The 13,961-nt window shown below is 42.1% G+C and overlaps 1 protein-coding gene across 1 annotated transcript in view; it reads right to left on the reverse strand.

Moving 5' to 3' along the window:
• The window catches only part of EZH1 (enhancer of zeste 1 polycomb repressive complex 2 subunit), a 3,086,757-nt gene that overhangs the window by 113,741 nt on the left and 2,959,055 nt on the right, over nucleotides 1-13,961 (reverse strand). The window contains exon 18 of the mRNA XM_044054680.1: nucleotides 8,857-8,937. Coding sequence (XP_043910615.1) covers nucleotides 8,857-8,937 — 81 coding nt within the window. The remainder of the gene's footprint in view (nucleotides 1-8,856; nucleotides 8,938-13,961) is intronic.

The raw sequence follows: 13,961 nt of genomic DNA on the forward strand, positions 1-13,961 counted from the left end.
GAGGGAGTGACCTGGATGCAGCAGGTTTTGTTAACACCTTGAATGCAACAACAGAGTTTTTAAAATTCACATTTAAATTCTCTGTTTCAGAGACTGACTATCTTGATGTGAAACTAGTGAAGGATGTAAACACCAAAGTTTTCACCTCTAGAGTCTACAGGAAGCCTACTTACTGCAATTCTCTGCTTCACTACACTAGCTACCATCCGTACCGACAAAAACGGTCAATAGTAAAGGGGCAGCTAGTCAGAGCAGTAAGAATGTGCAGTACTGTTACAGACTTTCGGTCTGAATGTAGCCTCTTGAAAGAAATGTTCACCAACCGTGGCTATCCTGCACGACTCTTGGATGAATTAATTCTGGAGGATGATTCTAAAAGGACCAATGGGTTTTATAAACCATTATTGAGCCAATCACATACCTCTCCTCCTTGTTTGCATTACCCTGAAATGCCATCTGATTTGAGAGGTGAGCTTGACATTACAGTCGGTTCACCTACTAGAGGAGGGAGATGTGATTTTTCTCTAAGTTTTGTTACAACCTTTAGTCTGAATTCTAATTCCATCCTATCCATAATACGGAAAAATTGGCATTTTATAACCAATAATTCAACCTTAGTGGAGAAGTTAGGCTGGTCCCCTTCATTTGTGTTTAAAAGAGGTAGCAACCTTAAAGAAATGTTACAAAGAGACCTAACATTCTACTCTTTCAATAAAAGGAAAGGTATGTCCATCTGTGGCTTTTGTAACTGGTGTAATAAAATCAAAGTGGGTGAAACTTTTCTCATCAGGAATAGGAAATAATATATTCACTTTCCTCTTAATTGTGAAAGTAGGTCCATAATTTATGTTGCTCAGTGCGACTGCTGTCCTGCTTTTTATATTGGCAAAACGGACCGTAGAGTCAGTGACCATGTTTATGAGCACATGTATGCCATTAAAAATAAAAAGCACGAAAATGCACTGGCCAAGCATGTTGTTTCTAACCCAGGACATAGTTTTTCCTTTATTGCCATAGACCAAGTACTTACAAAGATTAGAGGGGGTCCTGTTTCACTACTTCTTGAAAACCGGGAACTGGAATGGCAATTGAAGCTTGATGCTTTTCGCCATCCAGGACTTAATGAAAACTGTAACATCTCTTCTGTCTTGAAATTGAGGAGTTATTTAAGATAGACACCCAGGATATTTTATCCTTGCTTGTTCTATAGTTTATTTAATAACCTTAAATATTGTTTTGTATGTTGTACTATTTGTTTGTATACAAGTATTATTGTAATTTAATCTCATTTGGATTCTTGTATGCAACTTCCCCTTTTTAAATGTTGGTTTCCAACCCGAATCTCACACCAACTACGTGTTTCTTTATTATATGTTAGAGTGAGTTTTCCAGGATTGTATTATTCACATTGAGATAAACCATATGTTTTTATTGGTAAGGATTTTTATCACTTTGAAAACTAAGGCATGCTTTTTTTGATTTGATTATATGCCTGAAGTTAAAGTTTAAATATGTTATGTATTTTTAGTCTTTACAAATAAGCTTGCTGGCTTTTAAAATGTTATTGGCAATTTGTACCATTTGATGACTGTAACAGTGAGCGTATAGTTTTTTGTGCGAGGTTTGGTTTGGCAACCTCACGTAATAGTTGGATGTTATCTTGACATCACTTCCTGCATTTAATTTTTAAATACTTGTAACTGTTTTGATTTTGTGCTTTTACTCTGAAGAAGCTGCGACAGAGGTTGCGGCGAAAATGCTTGTGCATTGATTAAACTGCGTTTAGACAATCACTCCTGTTGTGCACGTTTGTTCTACTGCTTTGGCAAGGTACCCGTGGATTGCTATTTGTTTTTGTTTTTTTTACGTTTACTTTATGCAAAGAAGATTACTTTGCTCTTCAGCCTGACTGCTTTCTGTAGGAATGTCGGGATTAGAGGAATTGTGGGAAATGCATACAGCAGTCCAGAGGGACAAACTCCTCCAGAGCGGGAATCAGGGCAAAGTAGTTGCTGCATTTGTTGTTTAGGGGAGAGGCAAACAGGTCGCAGCAAGACTGGCCCCATTGATGAAAAATCCTTTCTGTCACCTTTGGAGTGAGAGTCCACTCATGAGGCAGGAGAATATACCTGCTTAATTTGTCTGCTATCACACTGGAACTCCCCGGAATGTGCACTGCTATCAGAAAGTGGTTGGAAGAGATCAGCCTCTATCACATTCTAACAGCTTCTCAACAAAGGGGATAGGATTTGGTTCCTCCCTGTTTATTTGTTGTACCAAACCACTGACATATTGTCCATTTGAATTGCAATTGTTCCTGAAGGAAGAGCAGTCTGAAAGGCTTGCAACACTAAAAGCACGGCCCTTAGCTCCAGGACACTGATATGCAAGTTGGCCTCTGTGGGGATCAAATGCCTTGCACAGTCTTGCCCAGATAACACCTCACCACCCCATCTGGGAGGCATCCATGGTCACTATAGCTCGGGGTTGTGATGGGACAAAGGGGCGGCCAGGAAGAATGTTTGCGGAATGCATCCACCAAGCTAAAGCTTTTCTGCAGATTGGTGATCAAAATTAGGTCTGACATGGGTTGGTGTAACATTGACCATTGAGACGCTAGCAACCACTGTAGTATTCTCATGTGATATCTTGCTAAGGGAACTAGAGGTATAGCTGCAGCCATGGAGCCCAGTGCTTGAAGGACTAGATGAGCTGTTACTTTTCTGCTGCTGATTACTTCCTGTACCCAAACTCTGATTTTCTGTAATCTCACAGGGGAAGATAAGCTACAGAAGTTCAAGTATTTAGAAGTGTTCCTATGAATTCTAAATTCTGCTTTGGGGTCAATTTTGATTTTTCAGAATTTGCAGTTATTCCCAGATAAGAGCAAATAGCAAATGCGAAGTACACAGACTCTTGCTTCTATCAACTGATGCCTGGTTGGAGCCATAATGAGCCAATCATCTAGACACGGAAACACTCAGAATCCCTGTAGTCTCTATTAAGCTGCTACTACTGGATCATTTGTCCATCTTTATATGGTAATACTCATCTTGAAGATCTATTGAGCACATACAATTTTCTTTTTCTACAAATGGAAAAATGGACTGTACCTTGACCATCTGCAATTTGGTTTGATGAACTGATTCATTCAGTACACTTAGATCCAAAATCGGTCTCTATTCCCCTATCTTTTTTGGCACTAAAAAGAATCTTGAGTAAATTCTGGACTCTCTCTGGTCTGGTCCTTGGAGGACTCTTTCATCTAGCAGATGTCTAGAACTGTTTGTTCCCTCAGACTGGGTGAAACGTTGGAGATTTTCTTGCATAAAGGAGGAAGAAGGGAAAAGGGAATTGTACAGCCTCTGGGTATAGTCCTTTGCACCCAAGTATCCACGTTATTTGTGGCCAGGCATTTTCATGCAGGGATAAGCATTCCCCAGCTGCCTCTAGAGGAAGACAATCGGGCCTCCTTTTAGATGAGCTGGTAGGATTTACCAGAGAAAGAATACCTGAAACCCTGTTTTTTTGGGCCACCTGTGTCATGTAGGTAATGTATTCCATTAAAGTTCCCCTCTGCCCCTAGGAACTACCTCTTTGTGTGTCCTGAAAAAGCCCTGGGGAAGTTTTGAACCACATTTTTCCACTACCTTTTTAATTCCTGGAAAAGGATCATGGGGGGGGGGGGGTGTGGAAAAATGTATGCCCACACAGAAGGGCTCTTTCCAACTTTCTCAGACCTGGATAAAGTTTCTCTAACTTTTGGGTCAAACACGGATGATCCATCAAAGGGTGCATTGATGAATGAAGACTTAAATTGCTCTGCAAAGTCACATAGGTGTATCTAAGCATGTCTCCGAATGACAACGCCTGAACTCACCGGTCTTGTGGTCCCTTCGGCTGTATGAGTGATGAGCCTCGTGGATGAATTCAACACAGACACCAGGGTAGCAAACTGGTAAGCCTCCTTTTCTTGGATGTCTTCAGAAATGGTTCCTGTAAGAGTATTTGATAACTCCTTGTCCAGCTTCCTCTGAAGTCTGGTAAAATATGCCAAGAAATTCAAAGACCTTAAGGCAAAGGTCGATGATGCATAGACCCACTTCCCAAATCTATCCATTGCCTGAGACTCTCTGTTAGGTGGATGGATAGAGAAACTCTCTTTGGACAGTTCTTTCTTTGTGGCTTCTGCCACAACCATGGCATCAACAGCTAACCCTATGGTTCAGAACTGGGATAGGTTCAATAGTATCAGGGGCCTTCCACACCTGCTCAGAGATCAAATGAATGGGTTTGTCAGTGGGTGGAGTCACCCAAGAAGTCCAGGGTCGAGTGCCAAATGCATGTAGGTACACTGAATCCTCCCCTCATTTTCAATATTTCCAGGATGTCTCCAAAGGAGACATCATCAGCTGGTGACCTTGGGAATCCCTCCCCTTCATCGAAGTCAGTGTCTTCGGTGATCGATTCCTCTGGGGAATCCAAGTGCTTCTTCTCGCACTTTCTCTTCTTAGGGACTTGCTCAGTGGGTTGATCTGTGGAGGTATCAGAAAAGAAGGAAATTGTTATCTGGGACTCCTGTGATCTCTGCACCTGCTGACCCAATGGGAGTGTAGGATAAATATCTGGGCATGAGGAGGAAAGGGACACTTGCTCCAAATTGGAAGGGGCTAACTGTTTGACTGCAGCAGTCAGGGCTCTCTCCATCACCTTGAAGGCTGCCCCCACCCCCCAGAAAAGGGAAGGGATCCCAGAACCGAGAAAGACTGCCTCAGAACTGTGGTCACTGCCTGCTCTGAACAGACAGCTTCCAAGACTGAAACAGGAGCCAAACTGATCCGTGTCAATGCTCCAAAGTGCAGAGAAAGCTCAAAAAAAAAATAGCAGTTGACTCTCACCCCCTGCAGCTGACAGGACAGACTCAGCCTGGGAGGTCTCCAAATCCAACTGAACTGAAGACCTCTGAGCAAGAACTGGTTCTGAAGCTAGGGATATGTCTGGAACCAAGCAGTTGGCACTGGATGGCTCAGAGCTGTGAGCTCTAATACTTTAGATGAAGTCAGAGGAGGAAAAACCAAAGGGGTACTGGAGGGTACGGCTCCCATGCTCCCATATCCGAGGGGGCTGGAGTTGAAGAGATACATGACAATCCTCTCGCACAGGGTATCTTATTCACCAGTCTCTCCACATCATCCTCAATTAAGCTCTTATTGGAATGGATAGAAAGGGTGGAGGGTGATTTTGGCCATTCCAGAAAAGGCGAAGGCAGCCTTCCTGCAAGGGGTCAAGAGAAGGTGAATATGAAGTTCTCAGAAGACTCAATGGATAGCTCCTCAAATTGCTTACTCGGTGCAGAAGTAATCAGCATAAAGGAAATGCCTGCACTGATAATTTTGGTGTCGAAGATTCCAAATGCTCCTGCACTGAAATGCTAGGTGCTAAAGACTTTGTTCCAATAAAATTGGTTCCATAGGTCCCTTTGGCACTGAAGTTTTAGTAGTGAAGTTGGTTGGTTCCAAAGGAACCGAACACTTAGCCTTTTTTGAGGATGGTGCTGATGGAGTAGAAGGCACTGATAGGCTTCTCTTTTTTGGTTCCTCCAAAGCTTTGGAAGAAGACGACACATCAGTCTTACTCTTGGCTTCTCAGAACCAGATAAAGCCTCACTGAAGGCTAAAGAAGCATGCCCTTCAAAGGGTCTATATTACCAGATCGAAAACCCGTTTCAGCGAACACCACAAGACCGACAAGTATAGCGCGAACCGCAAATACGCCGAACCCCCTAAACTGTGAAATTTCAAATCTCGAATCATCATAGTCGGCCAACACCACCGCGCGCTACATACTACATACCCAAACATAATAAATAAAACACATACATACACTAACCAAACCCTACCTTCTAACCCTACACTAAACCTTACATACATTATTATCTATGCACTTACCTTAACCCGTACCCTAACCCTAAGGTCCCTAACTATCGCACACTTACCTTATGGAGCTATACCGCAGATGGGCCAACCATGACACTTCAACATTTCGTGTTTCGTGGTTTTGAACGTTCGCCGTTACCGTAGTTCGTGCTATACGTGTCGGTCTTGTGGTGTTCGCTGAAATGGGTTTTTGATCTGGTAATAGAGACCCCCTTCAAAATAAGTTTGTTTTGCCATTGTACTAGTGCCCTGTGACTGAAACTATGACATACTGAGCAGTCTTCTTAAAGGTGAACAGGGCCCAGGCAATAGACACACAGGAAATGAGCATCTGACATTGGGATTTTGTGCCCATATTTCTGGCATCTTTTGAATCCACCGGGGACTTTAGCTTTATCAGCCATACTGAAGAGATATCAAACTTTTCAACAATGGCATCAACAGGCCAGCTATACAACCCACACACACGCATACAGGTAGAAAGTCCTCACAAACAGGAACACTCACTATAATAAGAAACAGATTTTTTTTTACAGAAGGAGAAAGCAGAAGAAATAAAAACTACCAACAATGACAGTTCAGAATACATCGAGGTATAAGGAAGGAAGAAGAAAGAAGGAGAGGACAATTTCAAAAGGGTTAGAAAGTAGTGGGTAGGTTAACGAATAATAAGCTCAGCAATAAACAAGTAGAAACTCTTTCAAAAAAGTGCAAATATATCAATAAAGCAATACTTAGCTAGACAGCAATGGTGAACATGTATGTTGTGAAGAGTGGCAAACGAGATCTGAGGTAACTAGGAGAGGAGCATTGTGGGTAAGGGTTAAGCTCGATAGTTTTCGGCTATCGTGAGCTGTATTACTGGCCGAGTCGGTTCCAAGGCATAGAACCAAACCCATTTGTCAAGGATGAAATGAAAACTGACATCAGATCAAACACATTTCAGGCTGTAAGGTTGAACCCAGTATCATACAAAACAGCATCCAAACAGAAGCATATCCAGATTGGAGTAAAGGATTTGAAGTCAATGAGCAACAAACAATCCACTGCAAATCTCTTATAAGAAGGCATTCCAAGAGAACTTTAAATCTGTTTGCTACCACCATTACTACTAGCAGATGAAATAAAAGTTTTGCCTGGACTCTGCAACATACGTTTATACAAGAAGCAAGGTCTTAAAAGTTTATGTTGCTCTCAAGCATGGGGTATGCTTAGTATCAGAAGCAGCCCACAACAGCCCATTTGAAGATGATGTACTGATCTGGAAGAAAGGATGAAATATTTTCAGATTACTGGAAAAGCAAACAAACTCAAGATGTCAATAAGTCCAAGGAAGAAGCCATCAATAACTGGAACCAAACACTGAACATCAAAAATTACTGTAAAAAAAGACCTGGTAAAAATTCTGCACATAGAGCAAAAGACAAACATGCACCATCATGTACCAGAAGTGCTGATTCCTTAGTGCAAAATGGAGAAATCTCCTAAAAGTTTTCTATATCTTTATGATATGCCAGGTATCCAACAAGCCTACTGATATTACACAGTGAAGGTCTGCTAATGCAACTGCTCCAATGATAATAACTACATGGAACTTGTCATATTTTATGTGAAAGTTGAAGCCACTAAGATCTAAAATTGGCCTGGACACTCCTTACATTTTGATGGGAAAAACAAAACCAGAAGTTAAACTGTTTTACTAATTCATCTTGGGGCACTGGATCTACAGTTTCTTTCTTCAAGGAAAAGTGAAAGAGGGTAAGTAGCTCTTATGAAACCAAATGGCAAGAGGCAAAGGATGGAGCTAGTAAGCAACATGAGAAAAGGCTCTCTTCTAAAAATATCATGAGTGTAGGCGCTGCAGCACTCTATGTGTGGGTATACGCAGAAAATATGTATCCTGCTGGAGGCTGTAACACTAGCTTGATGCTCATCATAAAGATAAACCATACTGTGAATAGGTGTAAAAGAGTAATATCTCAAATGCTGAGGAAGGCAATGTCTGTGTATCTTCAGGCTTAGAAAATCAGGTCTCTTAAGGTAAAACACCATGTCCAGTTACCCAACATGTAGGCTAAAACACTTCTTAGGAAAAGGTCAGGAATGAGAGGGCCACTACTCAGTACCCTCCAAAAGCAGATGTCCTTAGGGGGCACATATCTAGAACAGGAGGATTCATTATCTCTCTCGGTTTCAGACACTGGATTCTAAACACTGTGATCACAGAGGATTACCAAAATCGCCGCAATGATGCAAAATATGAAGGACAATGCATGTATTTTGCTAGGCTTCTTTTCCAGCATCATGTAGCTAGTCTTCATGAAACAGACTCTAATTCAGCTAGAAACTAAGCAACAAGTTATGTCTCAAGCCTCTTCTGCTTCTGACAGTGACAACAGCCCATCTACATCATGATCCATTCAAAGACAGAACAAACAGTGCTTACAGTGGCCTACCTGGTGACTACAAGGGCCCCTCAAAGACTGTGCATTTTAAGTACCAAAACAATGTACTTTCCTAAGGCTGTGACTGGGAGATGGTGGAAAAATAGTAACTGTTGCAAAATCAAGCCCAAACACAGGGACACTGTTATGGGCCACTAGGGGTATGCCCTCATGTACTGGGATTGATTAAATTTGAAGAATTACGCAAGAGAGCATATGGATGATATTCAAAACTATAATCCCAATGCAGAAGGAAGGCCCCTCAAAGTAAGCTCTAACTGGATAGCTCTCTGCTTTCTAAAACGAGAGAACGACATTAAGGAAGTTAAGCTACACATGGTCTATATAAATGGACTGGAAGTCCAGTCTCTACAAACAACTTGAATTGTTTACTGCTCTTTGAGATACAAATGATAAATACTACTGCAAGACTGATCTTTCAAAAATCAAAATGCATTTAACAGACCACAACTTACCTTTAGCATAGCAGTTTGGATTGACTGAATGATTTGCAAAGCGAATCTTGTTACCTTTACGAGTTGCATCAACAACAAAATCTACGAAAGACAAAAAAATGGCAATTTCAATTCAGAATCCAGGCAATAATTTATAATCTGAAATACTTAAAATTTGTTTTGTCTTTAAAAAATGTAGTCATCATACTCTGAAAATTCTAACAGCAAATATGAATATTTTGTGCTATTGCTTTTTAACTTTAACTAATTTTTGACACTGGTTTGTATATGCAGCAGCTTGTGCCATCCACACAACTCAAAGTGTAGTTTTGTAAAAGCTTAAACAATGTGGTCCTCCAGTGCTGAAGTAACATGCAAAATGATTTTAATAAGTAAAACATTCAGTACTATCCAGCAAACACCACTATGAAGTGTACCTTTGATGTTAAAAAAGATAACAGATATGCATTTAATACATGGGATTATGTGCCTTAAACTGCTCTCACACATGTTCCAGTTTTTCTTTCAGCAAATTATAATACTATAGTACAGTTGTGTACACTTACCATAAATGTAGATGTTCGAGTGTATTCACTGTTGCAGTCATCACATTTGGGTTATCTTCTTGCAGTAGCCCTCAGTCAGCCTGATTAACAAAGTCTTGGGTCCTGCGTCGGTTGCTGTCCCTTCTTCCATGACATCAGGTCGTCAGGGGTATAAAACATGCAGCCGATGCCATCACATCAGTTTTTCTTGCCCCAGATGTCAGGTGCCCCCCTAAAGGGAAGCAATTAAATCTATAAATATACAAGGTTATACCTCCAACAAAAAAGAAAATACACCAAAAAGCTTTTGCGTAAAGTAGAGTAGAGGTATAGACAAAAGAAGAAAGGGGGCTGGAGGTAGGGTAACCCGGACTGCAACAGTGAATACACTTGAACATCTATATTTATGGTAAGTGTACACAACTGTACTATGTTCTTCATTTTTCACTGTTGCAATCATCACATTTGGGTAGATTCCCAAAGCTAAGGAAGGGAGGAGGAATTTAGATAGCATTAGGACCAGCTATAAGGCCCTGCAAGACTGCAGTGGCAAAGCCAGCTCTGGATTTAGAGAAAATTGGCAGATGGTAATGCTTGGTGAAAGTATGTACTGAACTCCAGGTAGCAGCTTCTAGGATGTCCCTGGTAGGGACGCCTCTGAGAAAGGCTGTAGAGGTAGATGCAGCCCTGGTTGAGTGGGGTCTGATCCCCTGTGGGATAGGTTTTCCATGGTGCTTATAGCAGAAATGAATGCAATGGCCTATCCATTTGGAAATGGTTTGCTTTGAAATACCCTTCCCCTCTGCCCCTGCAGCAAATGCCACCAGCAGTTGGTCAGATTTCCTTTGAGGTTTAGTTCTGTTCAAGTAGAATCTAAGTTGTCTGTGTATGTCTAAGGAGTGCAGTATCCGTTCCCCTTTGTTCTGTGGGTTAGGAAAGAAGATTGGCAAATAAACAGACTGATTAAGGGCCACACTGGATACCAACTTGGGCATGAAGGAGGGATTGGTCCTGAGGGACACCCTGTCTGCATGAAAGATGATGAAAGGCTCCACCGTCATGAGGGCCTGTAATTTAGATACCCTTCTTGCTGAAGTGATTGCTAAAAGGAAAGCTGTTTTCCAAGAGAGGAATTTTAAATCTGCAGTGGCAGCTGGCTCGAAAAGAGGAAGGGTGAGCTTTTCCAATACAAAGTTAAAGGTCCCAGGCTGGAGTTGGGGCTCTCCTGGGTGGTCATAGATTTTGTCCCCTCTGAGGTACTGCTTAAGCAGTGGATGAGAGAAGAGGGGAGGTTCTGTGTTACAATGAGCTGAAATGACTGAGGCGTGAATTTTGATGGAGGAGAAAGACAGGCCCTTGTGAAGCATCTCAGTTAAGCATTGTAAAATCTGAGGTAAATCGGGCACTGCTGTGCTCATCCCTTGAGATTGGTTCCGTTCCAGGCACAGAATCTTTTCCATTTTTCAGCATAAGATTTACTAGTACTAGGCCTCCTTGCCTCCAAAAGGATATCCATCACTGGTTTAGTGAGAGATGGAAAGGAGATATAGCCAGGCTGCTAGGTTCAATGTATGAAGCTGAGGGTGCAAAATCTGGTTCTCCTGCTGAGACAATAGTGTAGGAGTCTGAGTCAGGTGCCATGGGGCCAACAGTGACACACTGCACAAGAGGGGGTACCAGTGTTGGCGTGGCCAGTCTGGTGCAATCAAAATCATCCTTGGTTTGTCTTGTTTGATCTTTAGTAGTACTTTGGAGAACAGAGGCAGAGGAGGAAAGGCATAAACTGATAGGTTTTTCCAGCTGAAGGACAGAGCATCCACTTTCCAAGCTTGTTTGTGGGGAGTCCTTATGCAAAATTTGTCCAATTGATAGTTCTGGGGGGAGGCAAACAGGTCTATATCTGGGCTCCCCATTTGTTTGTCAACATGTTGAAAATCCTTGGTTCCAGCTTCCACTCGTGTGGGTCCATGAGGTCTCTGCTTAGTTCATCTGCTAGTGCATTTAGTTTTCCTGGCTGGAATTGAGCTTGTAGATGCACTTGGTAGCTCAGGGCTGTGTTCCACAATGCCATGGCTAGTCTGCATAGGGGGTAAGAATGTGTACCCCCCTGCTTGTTTATGTGCCACATAACAGTGGTGTTTTCCGTCTTTACCATTAATTATCCTGGAAGAATGTGGACTTTGAAGGCTGTCAGAGCATTCTGTACAGCTAACATTTTTTTTGATTGATATGCAAGTGCATTTGACTTGGGTTCCATTTGCCCTGAATGCACTTCCCTGCCAGGTGAGCCCCCCATGCATAATCTGATGTGTCTGTTGTTAGGGTTTGGGCGGCAGGGGGTGGTGTGAATGGTAGTCCCTTGTTTTGGTGGCAGGCCTCTGCCCACCAAAGAAACTCTAGGCATAGGCAAGGTATGATAGGAATCATTGCTTCTAGATCCTGAGAATGGTGACACCATAGGCGTTTTAGATTCCATTACAGTTTCCTCATATGCAGTCTTGCATATGGAATTAGAAGAATGCAGGAGGCCATGAACCCCAAGGCTTGTAGTATTTACCTTTCAGATAGTAGGGTTTTTGTGGCCACTTGTTTGAAGTAGGTTGTCAAATAAATTTGTTTCTCTGGCGTGAGGAAAGCCATCTGGGAAGTTGTATTCAAGCTTGCTCCCAGGAATATGATTTGTTGACAGGGTGCCAGGTGTGATTTATTTTCATTTATGGTGTACCCCAGCCAAGTTAGCACCCTTTGTACAAAGGCCAGATGCCTGCAAAATGCGATGACTGGGGGCTGGGCACTTTGTGAATACCCTGGGCGCAGTAGATAAGCTAAAGGGCAGTGCAGAGAACTGGTAGTGATTGTAGCCTGCTTTGAAGCGTAGGTATCTTCTGCAAGATTCCCTGATTGGGATGTGCAGGTATGCTTCCTTTAAATCGAGTGTTACCATCTATGCATCTTTTCCAAGCATAGGAAGCAAATGGTGAAAAGTCAGCATCTTGAATGTTGGAATCACCAAAAAGGTGTTTAGAGTAGACAAGTCCAGAATAGGATGCCATGAACTGTCTTTTCTGGATACCAGGAAAAGTCCTGAGTAGAAACCTTACCCTTTTTCCTCTTCTGGTACAGTTTGAATAGCCTTTATGTTTAAAAGAGAGAGTATTTGCTTTTGAGCCTCTGCCCACTGATTTGGGTGTAGATCTGGCCAAACTTTTGGCGAAGGTAATGTGTGGAAGTGAAATCTGTATCCTTGGGACACTATATTTAAAACCTATTTGTCCTGGGCAATGGGTTCCCAGTTTTTGGCCTGCAGATCAATCTTTCCCCCTAAAAGAGCATTCAGTTGAAAAGTGCTTGGAAGTTTTAAAATCAAGTCATTGAGAAAGTTTTCCATAGTGGAGAGTCTTACTACTCCCAGATTTGGAAGCGGAAGCCCCCCACAGCTTAGACTTGTGCGCACCCTGGGACTGAAACCTGGGATTTCTGCTGTCTCTGGGTTTGGATTGAGAAGGCCTGGAAGGAGCTGGAAAGGACCAATTCTTAGTGGGCCAATGCCTACTAAATCTTGGAGGCTGAACTTGTAAGAAATCTTTAACAGTTTGCATAGCTTTAGCTTTATCTTCCATCTTTTTAAGAACTTCCTCAGCTTTGCTGCCAAACAGGTGGTCCTGATTTAAGGGAGCATCCAACAGCTTTAACATGATCAGGCAAAGATTGCTCCTTAAGCCAAGCATGCCTTCTGAGTACAGACTCAGTGACAGCAGCCCTGCAAGAAGCCTCTAAAGAATCAAACCCACATTTTAAAGTATGTTTTCCAACCTGTTCAGCAGAATGCATTAAATCCTGTAATTCCTTATTTTCAGCACAGTCAGGAATCAACATCATTTTCTGTTTAAGCAATCCAATACCATGATGTTGATACTTTAACATATGAAACTGACAGTTTAAGGCTCTAATGGCCAAGGCTGCAGAAGTGTAAACCTTCTTACCTCATCTATTCAGTGCCCTGGAGTCTCTATCAGAAGGGGTAGGGTTTTTGGCAGTAAAGGCTTTAATGCCCTTGGGTCCCTGTGAAATAGTCTCTGGATTCACAATAGGATTTTTAAAAGGGAACTTGTGAGAATCAGGAACCCTGTAATATCTGTCAAGTTTTCTGGGAGCAGGAGGCAAAGAATCAGGGGGTCAAACTAGATTACAAAAAGGCATCATCAACAATGTCTAGTACAGGAGGTATAGCTAAAGGCTTATGCTGAGGCAAGAGTAAGAAATCCCTAAGCCTCTTTTTCGAATCAGAAAAATCCTGGCTTTCCCAGTGGAAATGCTCCCTTAGAGTGTGTAAGGTTTCACCAAAAGAAAAATCCTCTGGAGGGGAAGCAGAGGGAATAGAGTCCTCTGCATCAGAATCCTCATAAGTAGATAACGGTAAATCCAGATCATCAGAAGAATCAGAAAATCAGAATCCTGGTCAGAAGATTCGTAAACAATTTCAGTCCTAGGTCTCTTAGAAGAGGGTGGTTGGCTTCCCCTGATTAAAGTTATAAGATCTTGAGCCATTCTTATAATTTGTTTTTAGGCATAGATGCCTGA

Source organism: Protopterus annectens, chromosome 13.part0 (assembly GCF_019279795.1).
Source record: "Protopterus annectens isolate FY-2018-M chromosome 13.part0, PAN1.0, whole genome shotgun sequence".
Lineage (NCBI taxonomy): Eukaryota > Metazoa > Chordata > Ceratodontiformes > Protopteridae > Protopterus > Protopterus annectens.